The following is a 19680-nucleotide window of genomic DNA, read 5'->3' as shown; positions in this document are numbered from 1 at the left end:
GTGGAAGAGAGAGAGAAAGACAGAAATATCAATGTGAGAGAAACACATCGATTGGTTGCCTCCTGCACACGTCCTGACCAGGGACTGGGCCAGGGAGGAGCCTGCAACCAAAGTATGTGCCCTTGACCAGAATTGAACCCGGGACCCTTTGGTCTACAGGTCAGTGCTCTATCCACTGAGCCAACCCGGCTAGGCTAAATAATGTTTTAATATATTCCCATTATAATAATAGAAAATTTAGCCCAATCTGTGTGGCTCAGTGGTTGAGCGTTGACCCATGCACTAAGAGGTCGCCAGTTTGATTGCTAGTCAGAGCACATGCCTGGGTTGTGGGCTCGATCCCTAATAGGAGGCAGTGGATTAATGTTTCTCTCTCATCAATATTTCTCTCTCTCTCTCTCTCCCTTCCTATCTCTCTAAAAATCAATATAAACATATTTTTTTAAAAAAGAAAGTTTACATAATGAACTATACTAGGTTTATAATAAGTTAAATACAATCTCCTGGTGACTGCTTTAATAAAACAATAATAGTTTGTAAGTCCTAGTAACTCATTCAATAAATATTGAGTGCCTTTTGTATGCCCAGAATTGTATTAGGCCCTAGGAATACAATGGTGGGGGGCCGGGGGTGGAAATACATGCAGGAGAAACAGATAATTACAGAAATCCTATATAATAAAAGCCCAGCGACCAGATGGCGGAATGACCAGAATGACCAGTTGACCAGTCGCTATGATGCGCACTGACCACCAGGGGGCAGACACTCAACACAGGAGCTGCCCCCTGGTGGTCAGTGCGCTACCACAGTGGGAGTGCTGCTTGGCTGACTGGGATGAGTGTCTGCTTCTGCTGCAAACCCCAGGCCAATGGGTAGAAACCCGGGCTGCCATCATAGGATCCTCCTCCTTGCTCCCTGCCGCACAGACCGCGCAGCACCCCCACTACTGCCGGGCTCACAGAGCTGACCCTGGAGGCTGGGAGGCGATTCGTGGCCACTGTGGGACTGATGCCTACTCTACTGCCTCTCAGTGCTATTGTCCCTGGGCCTGGCCCAACCGGGCCCCCTGGAGAGGCCAGTGCTCCGCCTCCACGGAAGATGCCGGACCAGGGAGCAGCTGCTCAGAGGGCAGGTCCACAGCCGGCTGACTGGGATGAGTGGTGCTTCCACGGCGGGCCAATCCCCGCAGGCTGTGCCCCCCACCAGTGCACAATCCTGTGCCTCGGGCCTCTAGTGTTAAGTAACTCTAGCCAGTGTATGGAAGAGAGAAACAAGATGATGTAAGAACCTGAATTGGAAGATGTGATTTAGTCAAGGGGCTCAGGGAAGGTTTTCTTGGTAAAGTGAGATAGGAAGTATGAGTATGAGTTAACTAGGGAAAGAAGAAGGGGAGAAGTATTCTTGGCAGAGGGAATAACATTGATGTTTCTAATTCTCTCTCCCTGTCCCTTCCTCTCTGAAATCAATAACAACATGCATTTTGTGATGGTCTCTCCTTTAGTGAGGGGAACCAGGGAAAGTGCAATTGGAGTGAGAGCAAGAAGCTGAGGCCTGATCTCAAATGCCAATTTTAAGTTTGTCCCAACACCAACTGGAAACTATTGAAAGCTTTCTGTTTTGTATTTCCCCCCATTGGTTTTCTGATGTTATTTTTGCGGTGGCATGGGTTATGTCATATTTGCATTTTGAAAATATTGCTCTGGTTGCCGTGTAGAGAAAGGATTGGGTGTGGGGATGCATCCCAGTAACTGCAGAGAGACTGTTAGGAGGATATTGCAGTATAGCTGTGACCAGGGTGGACTAGAGAGAAGTAAATGCATTGGAAAGATATTTAGGAGATAAAGTCAACAGGTCTTGGTGATGGATTGGATATGGGGACGGTATATCAAAAGCGGACTCATAGTTTTCTGACTCATAACTGAATGGATGGTGTTGCAGGACATCATGAGGTTGGATGAGAAGCAGGCAGAGTGAGCATCATGAGTTCAATCTGAAATCTGTTTGAAATGTTCAAGAAGATGTGTCAGGCATGTGGTTGGATATTACAGGTTTGGGACTAGACAAGCATTCTGACATGGAGATACGTCTGAGTTGTCAGCATAAAGTTGGTTATTGAAGTCACAAATGTAACTTTTATTACCTAGAAAAAGAGTGAAGGTTAATGAGAAGAGATTCTGAATTTAGAAGAATTCCAACATTTAATAGCTAGTCAGAAAAAAAGTGCACCGGCAAAAGAGGTTGTGAAGGAATAGCTAGTGAAACAGGAAGAAAATACACAAAGGTTTTGTTGCAAAGCCAGGACTTCATATAAATGTTGCCAAGAGGTTAAGTAAGATGAAGACCAAAATTATCCGTTCAATTTTATGACAGCAGAAGTCAGGGACTCAAGTGAAAACTGTTTCAGAGATAGGGGAGGATGCTGATGGAGACTGCAAGGAGAGACTCAAAAATCTGTGACATGGCCCTAGCTGGTTTTGCTCGATGGATAGAGTGTCAGCCTGCGGACTGAAGGGTCCCAGGTTTGATTCCAGTCAAGGACACGTGCCCAGGTTGCAGACTCGATGCCCAGTAGGGGGCGTGCAGGAGACAGCTGATCAATGATTTTCTCTCATCATTGATGTTTCTAATTCTCTCTCCTTCTCCCTTCCTCTCTGAAATCAATAAAAATATATACATTTTTAAAAATCTGTGACATGGAAGAGGGACTGAAAGAGGGTGAGGATGAGAAAAGGCTTTTTCCTTAAATATATTTTTATTGATTTCAGAGAGGAAGGGGAGACGAGTGATAGAAACATCAGTGATGAGAGAGAATCATTGACTAGCTGCCTCTTGCACACCCCACACTGGGGAACAAGCCCGCAACCCAGGCATGTGCCCTGACCAGGAATCGAATCGTTACTTCCTGGTTGACAGGTCAACACCCAACCACTGAGCCATGCCAGGCGGCTTTTTTCTTCTCTTTTCGTTTTCAATATTTTTATTGATTTCAGAAAGGAAGGGAGAGGGAGAGAGAGATAGAAACATCAATGATGAGAGAAAAAAAATCATTGATCAGCTACCTCCTGCATGCCCCCTACTGTGGATCAAGCCCACAACCCGGGAAATTGAATCGTGACCTCCTGGTTCATAGGTCAATGTTCAATCACTGAGCTACACTGGCTGGGCTAGATAATATATTTTCCTAAATAAAAATGTGTTTTGCCCTGGCTGGTTTGGCTTAGTGGATAGAGCGTCGGCTTGTGGACTGAAGGGTCCCAGGTTCAATTCCAGTTAAGGGCACATGGCTGGGTTGTGGGCTCTATCCCCAGTAGCGGGCGTGCAGGAGGCAGCCAATCAATGATTCTTTCTCATCATTGATATTTCTGTCTCTCTCTATCTCCCTTGCTCTCTGAAATCAATAAAAATATATATATTTTAAAAATGTGTTTATTGTTGCTCATGAATACCAAAAGCAACCTATTCCTATAACTCATATTTTAATATCTGCCCATATTTTTGTAATGAATAAATGTTATTGTTTTAAATTGTAGTGAAATTATCATATATCAGCATTTTTAATGGAATGTTTCCACCTACAGTAAAATAGTTTTTCAGTTATGATACCCTGAAGAATAAAGATTCATTCATTTATTCTGTAAACAATTATTGAGTGCTTATTATGTACCTGACTGCTGTTACACATGCTGGAACTATGACAGACAGAAATCCTTGCCCATATGAAACTTGTATTGTGTTGGAATATTAAAAGTACAGCTTCCAGCATTAGCAAATTACCTTAATATATTCTGCTTCATTCAAGGAATGAAAAAGGTTGTGAACACTATTGTAGACTATAAACCATTCCTCCGGAGTCAGGTACAGGATTGATTTTTTAGGGTCACTGGCTCTTGGTAATTCACGTTGGCTCTAGTTTTAAAATTCGAGGGCACTCCCTCACCATTTATTTATTTCATTGTCTTGCCCAATACAGGATGTTCAGTATTCATCACAACCAGCTGCAACTCCTCCTATCCTCAAAGGAGTTTACAGTTCAACTTTTTGGGGTCTGTTCCTGTGTTTGAACATGCTGTCAGAAAAATTTTTTCCTTTTTTCTTTAAGTCTTAAGCTCTCATGCCATGAATTTGATAGTATCATAGAAACAAGTTTTAAATCTTTAGTTCAATCTGGGAACTAAATCAGGAGAAACAGGCATTATCTGTTTTGATCAAATTCAAGAGAACTTTTATTTCAGTGTAATACATAGCACTAAACCTCAACCCTTTGGCCAAAAGTTTTAAAATTATAAGCTAAGCCCTAGCCGGTTTGGCTCAGTGGATAGAGCGTTGGCCTGTGGACTGAAGGGTCCTGGGTTTGATTCCCGTCAAGGGCTTGTACCTTGGTTGCAGGCTTCTCCCTGGCCCGGGTCCTGGTTGGGGTGTGTGCAGGAGGCAACCAACTGATGTGTTTCTCTCCCATCGATATTTCTCTCTGTCTTTCCCTCTCTCTAAAAATCAATGGAAAATATCCTTGGGTAAGGATTAAAAAAAATTATAAGCTAAAAAAGATGTAGTAATATAAGTGAAAATCAGTGGTCTTGTCAATGAGAAAAAGATTAGTTATGGCGTTGGGGTCAGGCATTCTGTCTCCTCTCTTGCACTTGAGTGTCTAAAGCCTTGCTACTCAAAGTCTATAAGTAGCATCATCACCTGGGAGTTTATTAGAATTGCAGAAGCTTGTGCCCCACCCCGAACTTACTGAATCAGAATCTGCATTTTAATAAGATCCCTAGGTGACTCGTATGCTTATCAAAATTTGAGAAGCCTGATTCTAAATCAGGGCAAACCATGGCTGGTGGACCAGATCCAGCATCACCTGTTTTTGTATAGCCAGGTATATAAGAATGGTTTTTAGATGATTAAATATTTGGAAAAAAGACAAGAATATTTCTTGATACATCAAAATTATACAGCCCTAACTGGTTTGGCTGAGTGGATAGAGTGCTGGCCCACAGACTAAAGGGTCCCGGGTACAATTCCAGTCAAGGACATGTAACTTGGTTGTAGGCTCGATCCCCAGTAGGGGACATGCAGGAGGCAGCTGATCGATGTTTCTCTCTCATCAAATGTTTCTAACTCTCTATTCCTCTCCCTTCCTTTCTGTAAAATCAATAAAAATATATTTTTTAAAAATTACACATAAAGTTTTATGGGAACACAGCTATAATATTCACATATTGTCTGTGGCTGCTTTGGTTTCAAAATGAAGAATTGAGTAGTTGTGACAGAAACCCTATGTCCCAAAAACCTAAAATATTTATTCTCTAGTCCTTCACAGAAAAAAAATTTCTGACCTCTGATCTAAAGTGTAGTAGAATTACATTCTTCATGGGTTCCAGGGTAGCTTGCAAATTAAGGTCAGCCGATTATAATAATGTACTGTTTACTGATCCTTCATTTTATCAAATTTGAGTTAATAAAGCAAAATCAGTTATTTAAAGCTTAAAATGTATGGTTAGCCTGGCTCACATAGCTCAATGGTTGAGCATTGATCTGTGAACCAGAAGGTCACAGTTTGATTCCTGATCAGGGCACATGCCTGGGTTGCAGGCTTGATCCCCAGTGTGGGGCGAGCAGGAAGCTGCCGATCAATGATTCTCTCTCACTCTCTCCTTTCTTCTCGAAAATAAATTTTAAAAATATATATTTTAAAAAATAGATAAATTTGTTGTTATTCCCCATAATTTCATTTATTTTTAGGAACTAAGATACATTTGTTACTACTCAGTATGTTTCTCGTATGCTCACCTGTTAGTGTGAATTAATTTTTTTCTCCCTCAATACAACATGATTATTTTAATGTTGATCTGATAATTTGAAGCTTCAGTAATCCTTGATAATCTTCTAGGTGGAAATTTGCTAGTCTTGGTGGATCAGCATGCTGCCCATGAGCGTGTCCGTTTGGAGCAGCTTATTATTGGTAAGGATCTTTTTGGGGTTAGAACAGATTTGAGACTCCAGCAGAATTAGTATGACTGAAAGAGTTTTTCTAACTCTGACTGCTGTGAGGAAAATGAATTGTATGTTTAAAAAATTAAGCTGAGCCCTAGCATCAGCCTGTGAACTGAGCCCTACCATCAGCCTGTGAACTGAAGGCTCAAGGGTTCGATTCCAAGGGCATGTACCTCCTTTGCAGGCTCCATCCACGTGCAGGAGGCAACCAATCAATTGATCTCTCTCTCTCTCTCTCTCTCTCTCTCTCTCTCAAAAAAAAAAAAAAAAAAAAAAATCAATGGAAAAATATCCTCAGAAGAGGATTAACAAACAACAATAACAACAAAACCCCACAAAATTAAGCTGAAGTCTTCTGGTTTGCCTTCTTTTATTACTGAAAGAATGTAATAGTTCACTTTACTAATTCAGTCATTAGATCTTACATTGTCAAAGATACATTTGCTGCCCATCCAGCGTGGCTCAGTGATTGAGTGTCAACCTATGAACTAGGAGGTCACAGTTTGATTCCCAGTCGGGGCATAAGCCTGGGTTATGGGCTCTATCCCTAGTGTGGGGCGTGCAGGAGGCAGCCAATCAATGATTCTCTCTCGTCACTGATGTTTCTATCTTTCCCTCTCCCTTCCTCTCTGAAATCAGTAAAAATATTTTAAAAACTTTTTTTTTAAAGATACATTTGCTATATATTTATCATCAACCTTAACGATTGGGTGTCTAAGGATTACGCTACTTCTGCATGTCATCCAGCACAAATATATGCCCCTCCACATGCCCATATCACCTTGATTTACCTTCTTTACAGGTCATCAGGCAGAGACCACCAGTACCTCAGAAGGCCCAATCGTTCTCATTTTAAATTTCGTGTTTGAATAGGTAGTATAAGCAAATAGGTTCAAGTCTGAAAGGCACAAAAGGGAATCTAATAAAGTCTTTCTACCCTTGTCCCTCATCCCACCTAGTTTCTGTCCCCAGAGGCATCCAGTATCATTCATTTGTTATTTATCCTTCCAAAGGCAATATGTGCTTTTAAATCTTTGCTCCCCATTTTTTCTCATCATGAAGCAGTGTGTTCCCCAACAGGTAAAATATCAGGAAAATCTTTACTCCTGTGGTCAAGTAATAAAAAACCTAATGTCAAAGAGTTAAGTGAGGACCTAGGGAGATATTTTACTCCCTGTTCAGTTTTTCTTATAAAATGAAGACCCAATTGTTGGAAAAACTTATTTGCTATAGGCCCTGGACCATTTGAGAATAGTACTATTGACTGTCTCTTCAGAGACTGGGAAACCCTTCTGAAGAAATGGGGACACCTTCTTAAGCCATGGGACTGTATAGTAAACCCATTTTATTTCCTCAGTAATCCACATTATTCACCTCTGGGGATTGACTATCTCCAGGAACATTGCATTGTTCATTTGAATGTAAGATTTAAGTCTTACAGTTCTTATTTTTGAAAATACTGCTAAGATGAAATAGCAGCTGGGTATTTACTAGTTTTACTTTAATAATGGAAATTCAAAGCCTAAAACTACATTGAACACAGTGCTATGCACTGTAGTAATTACATGGGCTTGCCTTACCATGTTTCATTTTTATCTGAATCTAGAAGACTTCACTTCCTACTCTTAACCCATTCATCGTTCTCCCAATAGATTCCTATGAGAAACAACAGCCACAAGGCTCTGGTCGGAAAAAATTACTGTCTTCCACTGTAAGTCCTCCACTAGAGATAACAGTGACAGAGGAACAAAGGAGACTCTTATGGTTAGTACCACCGTGAGGATGGGATGTTGATAGTATAAATATTCACAATTCTGTGAGGTGTACGCATAGCTATTGTTCATTTTTTCACATGAGTCACCTGAGACTAAGAGAGGTTACATGACTTATTCAAGGTCATAACAACGATTAAGTGGTGGAGTAGGCACTCAGATGCAGGTTTTCTGACTCCAGATGCTGTTCTTTCCACTGTATCACAGCTGTTGAGTATAGGATAGAGTTTCCCTGATAAATTTTCCCAGCAGTTGGCCTAGAATAATCTTACCATTTCTTGGAACAGTCAGTGTTTATGCTGTGCTGTTTCTGAAAGCAAAGTTACTGCAGTAATTGCTTCCATTCAGCTTTGCTTTGGTGCATTCTAGAGTCTTAGTTTTCATTATCATAATCATACTGGGAAGAAAGTAAAACACTGGGCCGCAAGGAAGGGGAAAATCATATAGTGAATCACAAGATAGGAAGTTTTCCCACTTCTGGGGTGGTACAGATTGTTGGAAATGAAAAAGAGAATTGTCTCTGAATTTATATTTCAGCTTTGGGAATATGCCATTGCCATAAAATCTTTCCCCCTGGGGCGTACTTTATATTAGAGGCAGATCCATTTATTTACATCCCGTTAGTCAGGACTTCTTAGTTTCTGGGGCTGTTCATTACCTCCCTGCTTTAATGCTGATTCCAAATACTCTCAGCCCTTTTATTTGTGCCAGGCTCCTTCAAGTGCCAGCGTGAGAAGCTAGCAATTGCTCAGTGAAGAATAAAAACTTAGGAACAAGACTTAGTACTAAGTTGATTCTCTCAATGGAAAAGAGGGTGAAAAAAGAAAGATACTGTAATTCAAAAATAAAATAAAATTCTAAACAAATACTCATAAATATGAGAAAACAGTATAACTTATAAAGCTTGTGGCAGCTTTTGAGAAAATATCAGGTATTTGGAACCAATAGTGAAACATGAATGAAGTGATGATTTTACATTTGAGATTGTCTCTTTAGGTGTTACCACAAAAATCTGGAAGATCTGGGCCTTGGAATTATATTTCCAGATACTAGTGATTCTCTGGTCCTTGTAGGAAAAGTACCACTCTGTTTTGTAGAAAGAGAAGCCAATGAACTTCGAAGAGGAAGATCTACGGTGACCAAGAGTATTGTGGAGGTAAGGCATAGTTGCCGATGTTAAATTGCTGAGTGATAGTAACCTCCTATTTTGTTTAGAAACTCTATTCATGTTTTATTCAGTAAGCATTTATGAAATACCTGCTGTGTGCCAGGTACTAGAGAGCAAAAGATGAATTAGCTCAAGGTGAGGAAGAAGGACATTTAAGTAATTATAACAATGACATTTGGGCTGAAGTATGTTCAAAAGTGCTATGGCCCTGGCTGATGTGGCTCAATTAGTTGAGTGTCATCCTGTGCACCAAAAGGTTGCTGGTTCTATTCCTAGTGAGGGCACATTCCCAGGTTGCAGCTCGATTCCCAATGTAGGGGAGGGGGGAGGGGGGAGGGGGAGGGGGAAGGGGGAGGGGGGAGGCAGCTGATCAATATTTCTCTTTCATATCAGTGTTTCTCTCCCGCTCTCTTTCTATCTCTTTAAAAATCAATTTTAAAAAATATCTTTACAAGTGCTATGGGCCCTGCTCGGGTAGTTCAGTTGGTTAGAGTGTCATACGCCAAGGTTTCAGATTTGATCCCCTGTCAGGGTACATACAAGAATCAACCAATAAATGCATAAATCAATGGGACAAGCTGATGTTTCTCTGTAGTCTCTTTTTCTCTCCCCCCCCCCCCCCGCCACCTTCTCTCTAGAGCAGGGGTCCTCAAACTTTTTAAACAGAGGGCCAGTTCACTGTCCCTCAGACCGTTGGAGGGACGGACTATAGTTTTAAAAAAAACTATGAACAAATTCTTATGCACACTGCACATATCTTATTTTTAGTAAAAAAACAAAATGCGATCAAATACAATATTTGTATTTGCATGTGGCCTGCGGGCCGTAGTTTGAGGACCCCTGCTCTAGAGTCAATAAATAAAAAATATATAAGTAAAAATAAAATAAAAAGGAAATGTCTTGTAAAACACCAGGAGCCTGCCAAATACAGAAGAGAGGAGAAGGGCATTCTAAACAGAGGAACAGATATTAGAAATTTGATGCAAATCCTGTGTATAGGGAACTACCAATATAAATAGTTCAATTAAGATATATATGGAGTAGTGGTGGGACTAGATGAAACTAGATAGGTTGTTAAGACTAAATCATAAAGGCATAGCATATTCTGCTCAGTTTGCATTTCATCCTATGGGCAGCCATGAAGAAGAGTGAGATACATTTCAGCACAGCATTTTAATATGACTACATGTATATGTTATGGTAAAGGCCTGGAAAGCTGCTCCTGGGATGTAGCATTGTGGGAGCTGAAGAGGACCGTTACTTCTTACTTTACTTATGTTTCTTTTTTACTTTTAAAAAAACATAATTTATTTTGTCTTTATTGCCTTTTCCCCCCTCCTTTTCTGTTTTCTATTAGCATTTTCTTCATTTCTCCACCCCCCACCCCATTGGTTTAGAAGTTAGATTTGCATATTTAACAAAGTTTAGAAGAAATTTGTTTCTCCGTTTTATTCTTAAACCGCACAAAAATCAACCATCACTCCACTCCCATTTTCCATTTCGTTGTTGCCTATTTTAATTTCACCTTATTTTTAATCTCCCTGGTAGTCATTAATTTTAAAGTCAATATTTATTTAGATTAACCAAAATGTTTAACAGAGTCTTTGTTCACTGTTGCTTCTTGCATCCTACTTTGTGTTCAATTTTTTTTTTACTAAAATAAATCTCTTAAAAATTCTTTTGTTTATGAGTCCATTAATGATAATCTGTCTTTGAAAACAACTTTATTTTGCCTTCACACTTGTATAATTGTCTAGCTAAAAACAGAATTCCATATTGTCAGTTATCAGCATTTTGAAAATATTCCATTACTTTTTTTGTGTGATGACAAGGAGATTAATGCCTAGATTATTGAGGGAAGGATTTATTCCTTTAGGAGCATAATTTACATCAGAGGCCACTAATCTCAACATTAAATATTAAAGAAATAAAATATTTAATTAAAAACAAAAATCAGTCTTACCTCCAAACTCAAATAAATACAATATTCCATTACTTCTGACATTCTATTTTTGCTACTAAAGACCATTGTCAATCTAATCATTATTTTGTAGATAAATTGATTTTCTCTCTGGTTTAAGATTTTGTCTTTGGTATTCTGCAGTTTCCCTATGATTTATCTTTGGAAAATGAATTTATTTTCATTTCCTTCTTGAGATTCATCATACTTCTTCACTATGGAAAATGTACACTTATTATAATTTCAAACATTGCTTCTCCCTCATTTCTTGTCTCTGAGAAATCCTGTAAGATGTCTACTTGACCTTATCTTTCTCTTTTCCATGTCTTTTAACTTTTCTTTCATACTTCCCATTGCTTTATCTCTCTGTGATGTAGTCTGGGAAATTTCCTCATCTTCCAGTGAACTAAATTCTCTTTTCACCTACTATTTAATTAGATGTTTAACTTGTCCACTGAGTTTTTTAAAATTTCAATCACTCTATTTTTTATTTCCAAAATTTTGGTTCTTACATCTATCAGTTCTTTTTTTCATGGTATCCCATTTTATTCATTATGGTCCTTACGCCTTCATCTCTAGCACTTTCTGTTTGGAGCGCAGGAAAATCCACATCAACTTAGTGTGCCATTTTTCTAGAAATCTGAATTACTTTATTAATATATAAAAATAAAAATTAGAAGATATACTTAGTGGATAAATTGTGAGATAGGCTGATATGGGAAAGATTTGAGGTAGGCAGAGCAGCTAAGAGGTTATTGCACTGGTTCAAATAGGAGAGGATGAAGATTGGACTAAGTCAGTAGCAGTGATAATGCAGAGGAGGAACACAATTTGGAAGGTAGAATCCAGAGGACCTAGTAAGCAATAGAATATAAAAGAACAGATAAGTAATGATTCTGAGGGTTTTAACTCAGATGACTGGAAGCAGGGTGGTGCCATTGCCAGAAAAAGGAAATAGAGGAGGAGGAGTACTAGTACATCTGTCTGGGGAGTTAGAATCTAAGTCTAGGTTTACTAGTAGATACATTGAATGTCTTCAGATGGGGATTTCCAGTAGATAGGCAGACTCTCAGACCTAGCACTTGGGAAAGAAGTCTGGGCTACCCATCTCTATTTGGAAGTTAACAGTATATATGTATTTTGATAATATCAGAAGTTGGTAAAGGGTCTAAAGCAGCGGTTCTCAACCTGTGGGTTGCCACCCCTTTGGGGGTCGAATGACCCTTTCACAGGGGTCGCCTAAGACCATCAGAAAACACACATATAATTACATATTGTTTTTGTGATTAATCACTATGCTTTAAGTATGTTCCATTTGTAACAATGAAAATACATCCTGCATATCAGATATTTACATGACGATTCATAATAGTAGCAAAATGACAGTTAGGAAGTAGCAACGAAAATAATGTTATGGTTGGGGGTCACCACAACATGAGGAACTGTATTAAAGGGTCGCGGCATTAAGAAGGTTAAGAACACTGGTCTAAAGGAAGTGAGATTGTCCAGGGGAAGTATGAAGAATAAAAAGAGAAAAGAGCAAAGTGCGGAACATTCAGCAAATGTTTTAGCGAAGGTCTGGAAAGCTACTGCCTAAAGGAAGAAACTGTAAAGGATCACGAATATATTTGGTCAGCGAGGGAGGAGGAAAATTGGGGAAAAGTAATAGCGCCCAAGCGAAGGAAAGCTTTAAGCGAGAAGGAAATGGTTAACAATAGCAAGTTGGATTTGGCAGTCGTGAGGACATTGGTTACCTTGTAGAATCATTCCCTGGGAGTCGGGTGGGACAGAAGACAGATTGCTCTGGGTCAGGGAGGGAGTGAGGGAGGGGGAGTGGAACGAACTATACTACTCTTTCAAGAACTTTGGCTGCATACAGGAGAGAGCTTTGGATTACGTTGATTTTACCCTTTCCAAAACTGCCCTTTGATCAGACAACCTTTGCTTTGTTTTCAGCATCGCTCTTTTCTCCCAACATAGCTTATTTTTCCAAGGCTCCTCCTCCAAATTGTCTTAAATTCAAAAGATAGGATCTGTTAGAATCTTTTGTTATTCAATCTCTAAGTATTTAACCAGAAAATTACAATAAAAACTTTTCATAAAGTGACTTCAAAGACTGTTGGTAAGGAGTTTATTTCGGATTGAAACAAAGCTTATGGTTTCAGAAAATCTTGATTATGTTAAGTCAGGCTGATCAGGAGAGATTCTGTTGATGCTGGAAGAAGCTGGAATAGTTTTGGTGTCTTAAAGAAAAGGTAACTACTTGGACCCTAGCAGTTGAACGATCAGTAATACATCTTTCTATAAAGTTCTATCCTCTGATGAATGAGCCGTTTTAACATATAAATTATCTAGCATCAATTGAATGATTGAATTATGAAATAAACAGACAGTAAGATCTATCTCCCCCTCACCAGGCTTACAAACTGTTGTTTTACAAGTCCCAGATATACAGGCACAAGAGAGAATAGCAAAGAAGTTAGGTTTTATCTGTATCCACACTAAGCCTTGTTAGTGGGGTCAGGTATTAGGAGACATCTTTCTGTTTAGATTTGTTTGGAAAAATAGGTGGCTTTTTAAAAAAATGCATAGTATTTACAACCTAGCTGTTTATAACTTTGCTCATGTATAAGCATTTTGGACTAGAGTGTACATGGGATGGGGAGAGAATTTTTTGAGTCTGCTCTAAAAAGAAAATCTACCATATTGTAATCTTAGGAAGCTAATTTATACATTGCCATTTCTAGGAGTAAAGAAATCCTGTGTTTTCTTATAATGAAATATTATATGTGCCGTATCTCAAAACAGTTACTTCCAGAAGTTAAACAAAGTGCTAGTATGAACTAGTGTCTGCTTTAAATTTCTTTGAAGTCCTTTTGTAAATGTTAACATCTTCAGGAATATAACTGTTAAAAAGGCTGCCCTTGGGACAGAGATATACTAATGAGGAGAAACTTCTCAACAAGATTCCTCAGAAAATACGATTTTTGACCTGAGGGGAATTGTATAAAAAAAAAGCCCATGGGAACTAACGTGACTGCTTATGTCTGTGATATCTAAGCAAGTGTTATACTGAGTGCACAGTTGGTGGATGGTCCTTGTATATTTATTCAGTTTCTGTGTAATATTACACTTGTTCTGCTTGAGATTATGAATACAAACAGACAGCCACTTAGTGAGATGCCTCCCTGCTATTTAGAATCAGTTGAATCATCAAGGCTACACTCACCAGTTACATAACCTCATGAGTCGATGAGCTGTCTCTGGAGGAACTTTCAGTAGCTAATATATTCTCTATCCAATAAGAGTTCTAGTCAGTTGTCTTGGTATTGCATATTTAAAGTGCCTTACAAAGAATAAATTATTTGCATCTAAGTGCTGTATTGCTGGAACTCTCCTTCAGGAGGCATATTTTAAAGAAGAAAATTGGGATATTTTGTGAACTATCAAAGGGCAAGTATAATGTAACAGTAAATTAATGCCGGTTTTCCTTTTTTCTTTGTAGGAATTTATTCGAGAACAAGTGGAGGTAAACTTTTCTCTTCTTTGGGGTTTCACACAAGGGCACCACACAAAAGGCGCTACTGTCCCATTTCCTTTCCCATTAATAAAGCATGTGTTTATGCATTAGCTACTCCAGACCACAGGAGGCATCCAAGGGACATTGCCACTGACGGTCCAGAAGGTGTTGGCATCTCAAGCCTGCCATGGTAAGACCTAACAAACAGCGACAAGCATCTCTGCATGCTGAACACTGGCGGGGGTACAGCACGTATGAAAGAAGTGGAAGGCACATTTACTACTCGCCTCTGGGTGGGCACAATTCAGGGCAAGAAACTGAACACACTCAAAATGAACACTAGAAAACTATGTTTACAAAGTAAAAATACCAACACACAGATTTTACCATAATGCAGCCTGACTTATATGCGTGGAAGAGTAACTCCTAGAGGAGATATATTTTGAGTCAAGTTTTGAATGAGCTGAGGGACATGGATTCACGATAGAAGGGAAAGTTTACTGCAGGGGGAAGAAATAGCCTGTGCAGACCAGAGGCACAAATTAGTTATATGAGGCACAGCAAAGAGTATCAACAAATTAGATTGGTAAGAAAGAAGCCTAAAAGGTCACAACAAAACCTTTGGATTTTATACAGAAGGCATTAGAATCATCAAGGGTTCTTGAGTAGGATAATATGATAAAAGTAGAGGCCTGGTGCACAAAATTTCATGCATGGGTAGGATCCCTAGGCCTGGCTGGCGATCAGGGCCTTCTGGCTGCTGGCTGGGGCTTCCTTCTTCCACGCCACCCCCTGGTGGTCAGCACACGTCATAGCAAGCGACTGAACTTCCGGTCTCCCAGTTGAACTCCGAGGGGAAACTTTGCATATTAACCTTTATATATATGGGTGTCGGAGGAACTTACCGTAGGGGTCCTGACAGCTACAGAATCCCCTGCAACTGTCATTTGACCACAAAGGGGTCTCCAGTTAACTGACACCCTCCTCTGATCTCTCTCCATCAATCTTCTCTTCACTTCATGTCTTTTCTAGCTAAGTAACTAGTCACTCATTAATTTGTCTCCTGTAAATATCCTAAACTCCGTTTATCCTGTCTTTACTCCTCAAATGTACACCATCACCAAATTCCACCATCTCTACCTTCAGAATGTATCTTAAATCTGTCTGACATGATCTGTTTCCAGAGGACTGGGTGCCACTTGAGTCCTCTTACTTAGTCTCCCCACATCTGTTCTGTCTCTGCTTCAAGCTGCTTTTCCCTCAGCACCCAGAGGAATCTTTTTGAAACGTCCCCTTGAGCATGTCATTCTTCTAACTAAAAGGTGTCAAGACTATTCATTGCTGTTAAGATAAAAATTTTATTCCTCACCATGTCTTGCTGTGGGCTTCATGATCTGGCCCCTGCCTCATTTCATCTCACTCTCCACCTTGCCCTTTACAGTCTAGTCTCTTCCTTGGCCTAGTTCTTATGTTTCTGCACCTCTGCATTTGCCCTTTCCTCCATCTGAAATGCCTTTCCAATTCCTTCTTGTCATTTTGCCAGGGAAGCCTTCCCTGACGACCTAAACTGGGTTTTTCTATTACATATTCTTTCATACCCTACATTTTACAAAACTTATAATTTATAATTTAAGTCTATAAATTAAAATGTATTTTATTTATTTATATATAAATATGTATTTTACAAATATAATTTAATTTATCATTTAAGTTATTGTGTAATTACTTATTTAATGTTTGTCTCACCTTAGACCCATTAGATCATAAACTTCGTAAGGGTGAAGATCCTTTTCTCACTCACTGCGTGGCATAGCCCCTAATACAAAGTATATACTTAAAAATATTTATTGATTAAGTTAATGTATGCATAAAGGCAGTTCTAACAATATGCATTTAGATTAAGATTATTATGGAAATAAAAAAAGAAGCAAATGAAATGGACATTGTAGAAAACAGAGATCTTGGTGCTAGATTGGCTATGGACAAAAGATGACCTTGATTCATAAACATATAAGAAGTAGGCAAAAATATTGCTCTTACCTCTTTGAGAAAAACTCTGAAAGAAAAGCCTAACAAGTTAAGGAATGCCTCCAACAAGGGTTAGAAAGACAAAGGCTCCATAAGGAAAAGCTGAGAGAGGTCAGTCCTGAGGCCTGAGTTTCAAGCAGTATTAAAGTCACATGAGAGGGCCTCAGAAACATTGTACTTTTCCCAGATACTTGGCTCTGACCCACGGTCAGCATTGGTTTCCCACCGTATACACCATAACCTTCTTGTTTCTGTCTTTCGTTTAGGGGCCATTAAGTTTAATGATGGCCTGAGCTTAGAGGAGAGCTATCGCCTTATTGAAGCCCTGTCCTGGTGCCAGCTGCCATTCCAGTGTGCTCATGGGAGACCTTCTATGCTGCCGTTGGCTGACATAGACCACTTGGAGCAGGAAAAACAGGTACAGTGATGACTAACAGAAGAGGAAGCAAAGTTTATCTGCTTTTCCTTTTTCAGATGCTATTATCCAAATGTAATATCTTAATCCTTCCCAAAACAGGAGATTTTTGAAAATTACACATTGGAAGTTTATGTAAAGTCTCACCATTTCAGCTTCTAGCTCAAATTCAAAATGGAGCTTAGGTGGAACTGTCAGATTATACACATAATGCCTGTGTATTTTTAAGTTTAACACATGTACAAACTGGTGTATTCTGGACATCTGTTGCCTACTGGCTCTAGATTTGATAAGATGCAGAAGTTCAGGGGTTACAGAAAGTTGGTGGAAACAGCAAATTCACTGCTGGCAAATGGAACCTAAACAGCCAGTTGCTTGGTGGCACTTGTTGGAAATGGTAGCTACCTTCAGGGTCCTCTAGAGTTATGATTTGGGCATCATCAGGCCACGGGAAGCAAGCTTAGATTTCCACATCAAGCTTTGGCCCTGATTATTCAGCAGCCCAGGAACAATGATGTCGATAATACAATAAAGGCACAGTGATTAAATTAAAGAACTTTTCCTGTCCTTGTTACAATCTTAAATGAAACAGAACACGAGAGTATGATAGGAATATCCATGTTGCTGCTTTTCAAAATATTATTTGTATGTTTTTTTTAATCCTCACCCGAGGATATGTTTTTATTGATTTTAGAGAGAGAGGAATGGAGAGGGAGAGAGACATCGATGAGAGAGAGACATCAATCAGTTACCTCCTGTAGGCACCAGGGGTCAAACTCACAACCTAGATATGTGCTTGACTGGGAATTGGATCTGAAACCTTTTGGCATATGGGGGATGACGCTCCAACCAACTGCGCCACTTGGCTGGGGCCTAAATCTTTTCTTTTGCTTACCTTTCCTGCTAAGGGCTATAAAGTCTTTTCTTGTATGGATTTTTAGGTATTGATGTTTTCTCAATAATCCAGTACATTTTACTCTATTAAAAACTTTTTTTTTGCCTGGCCGGTGTGGCTCAGTGGTTGAGTGTCAACCTATGAGTTGAGGTCACAATTTGATTCCTGGTGAAGGCACATGCCCAGGTGTGGGCTTGATCACCAGGAGGGGGTGTGCAGGAGACAGCCAATTGATGATTCTCTCTCATCATTGATGTTTCTATCTCTCTCTCCCTCTCCCTTTCTCTCGGAAATCAATAAAAACATTACAAAAAAAACACAAAAACCCTTTTTGCTCTACATGACAGTGAAAAAAATGAAAAAAAGTTTTGTCCTTATTCCTGAAGAGATGGGGATCTAGACTTAAAAGTTTTCAGTCCCACTTATCTTAGGAAATCTACACTCTCTTCTGAACCCAGAAATTAGAAATCTAAACACATTTGAATAGCGATAATTAGGAAATACTTATATGCTACTTGACTTTTCCTACTGGTAATTGGAATTACTTTCTTTCTTCCCATAGATTAAACCCAATCTTGCAAAACTGCGCAAAATGGCCCAGGCCTGGCGTCTCTTTAGAAAAGAAGAATGTGATACAAGGCAAAGCCTGCAGGTATCCATGCCTTCTTGTGAGCCACTATGAGAACAGAATTATTGATCTATAAGGAACCAAAAGGGATGCTAACGATATGCCTCTGAACAGAGAGCATATCAGCAGGTACCAGCAGTCTTGACGGAAGCAGCCCAGTGCACCCAGTGCACTCATGTCAGTCTTCCTTGAGCAGATGATTCCTCTAGTTGAGTAGTCAGATGGAATTCAAGCCTAAAGACACTTCATTTGCATCCATGGACACAGAAGTCTGCCCTATAATATATACTTTTTGTAACTTATTTAAGGGATAAAATTTAATGATTGTCTGATTGGTTGGTTTATGGTTTTCTTGGGATGTGGGTTTTTGTTTGGTTTGCAATTTTTTCCAGCCTCATAATTTGCATTGATGTTCATTTACCTAATGCTGAACTCCCAGGAATCAAGTCCCCCCTCCTAGACTGCCCAGGCCTGTCCTCTAGCTTTCCTCTCCCTTCACTTCCCTCTGCTGCTGCTTTACATTCTAAATCTCAGACTTAGAGTTTCTCTACCCTCAACAAAACTACTCTCTGCAGTCTTCCATCACACCTATAGTTAGATTATTTTAGGGATAAAAACTATTGATAAGAGAAATAAGGACAAGGATAAAATAGAGAAATTAAAGTTCTTTTCTTCATTTTTTGTTTTACTGTCACTTTAAAAATTCAGAGTTATGTTCATATTCTAGAGCAGTAAAATGATTAAAGCACTATGAGCTTTTTAAAAATATTTTTTGTACTTATAAAGTATCTCTATGTGAAAGCAATTTTCATATCAAAATGCAGCATTTACTCTTTCAATCTAACCAGATGTGTTCTCTACATTTTTTCAGGAGTCAGGGTTCTTTTGGTCCTTTTCAAATTGTATCTTGTTTTATTACAGTATGTGTATCTAATTGCCTCATAATTTCATTTGGGATTTTTCTGCAAATGCTTGTTATGCCACTTGTATTTCCCCCACCTATTTAGATGACTTGATTTCTGGTTAATAAGACTCAATAGACTAAAGTCCTATAGCAGGGGAAAAAGGCAAAAGAAACAGCTGGCAATGTTTATTGCAACTGGGATGTTATACAATGAAAAAGATGTTGCAATGAAAATTTCCACTTTTTTATTTCCTGACCAGCCTGCTCAAATTGGCCTTTGTATCAGTGGAATTATTTTCCTTCTTTTTAAATACAGGAAACAAACTAGTGCTCATGGAAGAAAAGCTTGTTTGCCAATAGCCTGCAGTGAATCTTACAGGAGCAATGAAGTATTGCATTCAT

At 39.2% G+C, this 19680-nt stretch overlaps 1 protein-coding gene across 12 annotated transcripts in view; it reads left to right on the top strand.

The window, feature by feature from the left end:
* Positions 1–18706, top strand: part of MLH3 (mutL homolog 3) — a 29607-nt gene extending 10901 nt beyond the window's left edge. For 3 of the 12 annotated variants that reach the window (XM_036313251.1, XM_036313243.1, XM_036313233.1), the window contains 7 exons: positions 5885–5956; positions 7641–7752; positions 8757–8916; positions 14394–14417; positions 14520–14598; positions 16703–16854; positions 18309–18706. In XM_036313251.1, coding sequence (XP_036169144.1) covers positions 5885–5956; positions 7641–7752; positions 8757–8916; positions 14394–14417; positions 14520–14598; positions 16703–16854; positions 18309–18428 — 719 coding nt within the window. In that variant the 3' untranslated portion in view covers positions 18429–18706. Of the gene's footprint in view, positions 1–5884; positions 5957–7640; positions 7753–8756; positions 8917–14393; positions 14418–14519; positions 14599–16702; positions 16855–18308 lie in introns of those variants that run through there. The other 9 variants (XR_004968233.1, XM_036313268.1, XR_004968234.1 and 6 more) reach the window with 9 other exon arrangements.
* The last annotated feature ends 974 nt before the right edge of the window (positions 18707–19680 follow it).

This window comes from Myotis myotis, unplaced genomic scaffold, assembly GCF_014108235.1.
Source record: "Myotis myotis isolate mMyoMyo1 unplaced genomic scaffold, mMyoMyo1.p scaffold_m19_p_1, whole genome shotgun sequence".
Lineage (NCBI taxonomy): Eukaryota > Metazoa > Chordata > Mammalia > Chiroptera > Vespertilionidae > Myotis > Myotis myotis.
The sequence above is the reverse complement of the archived record's forward strand: the minus strand, read 5'-3'. Positions and strand labels throughout refer to the sequence as shown.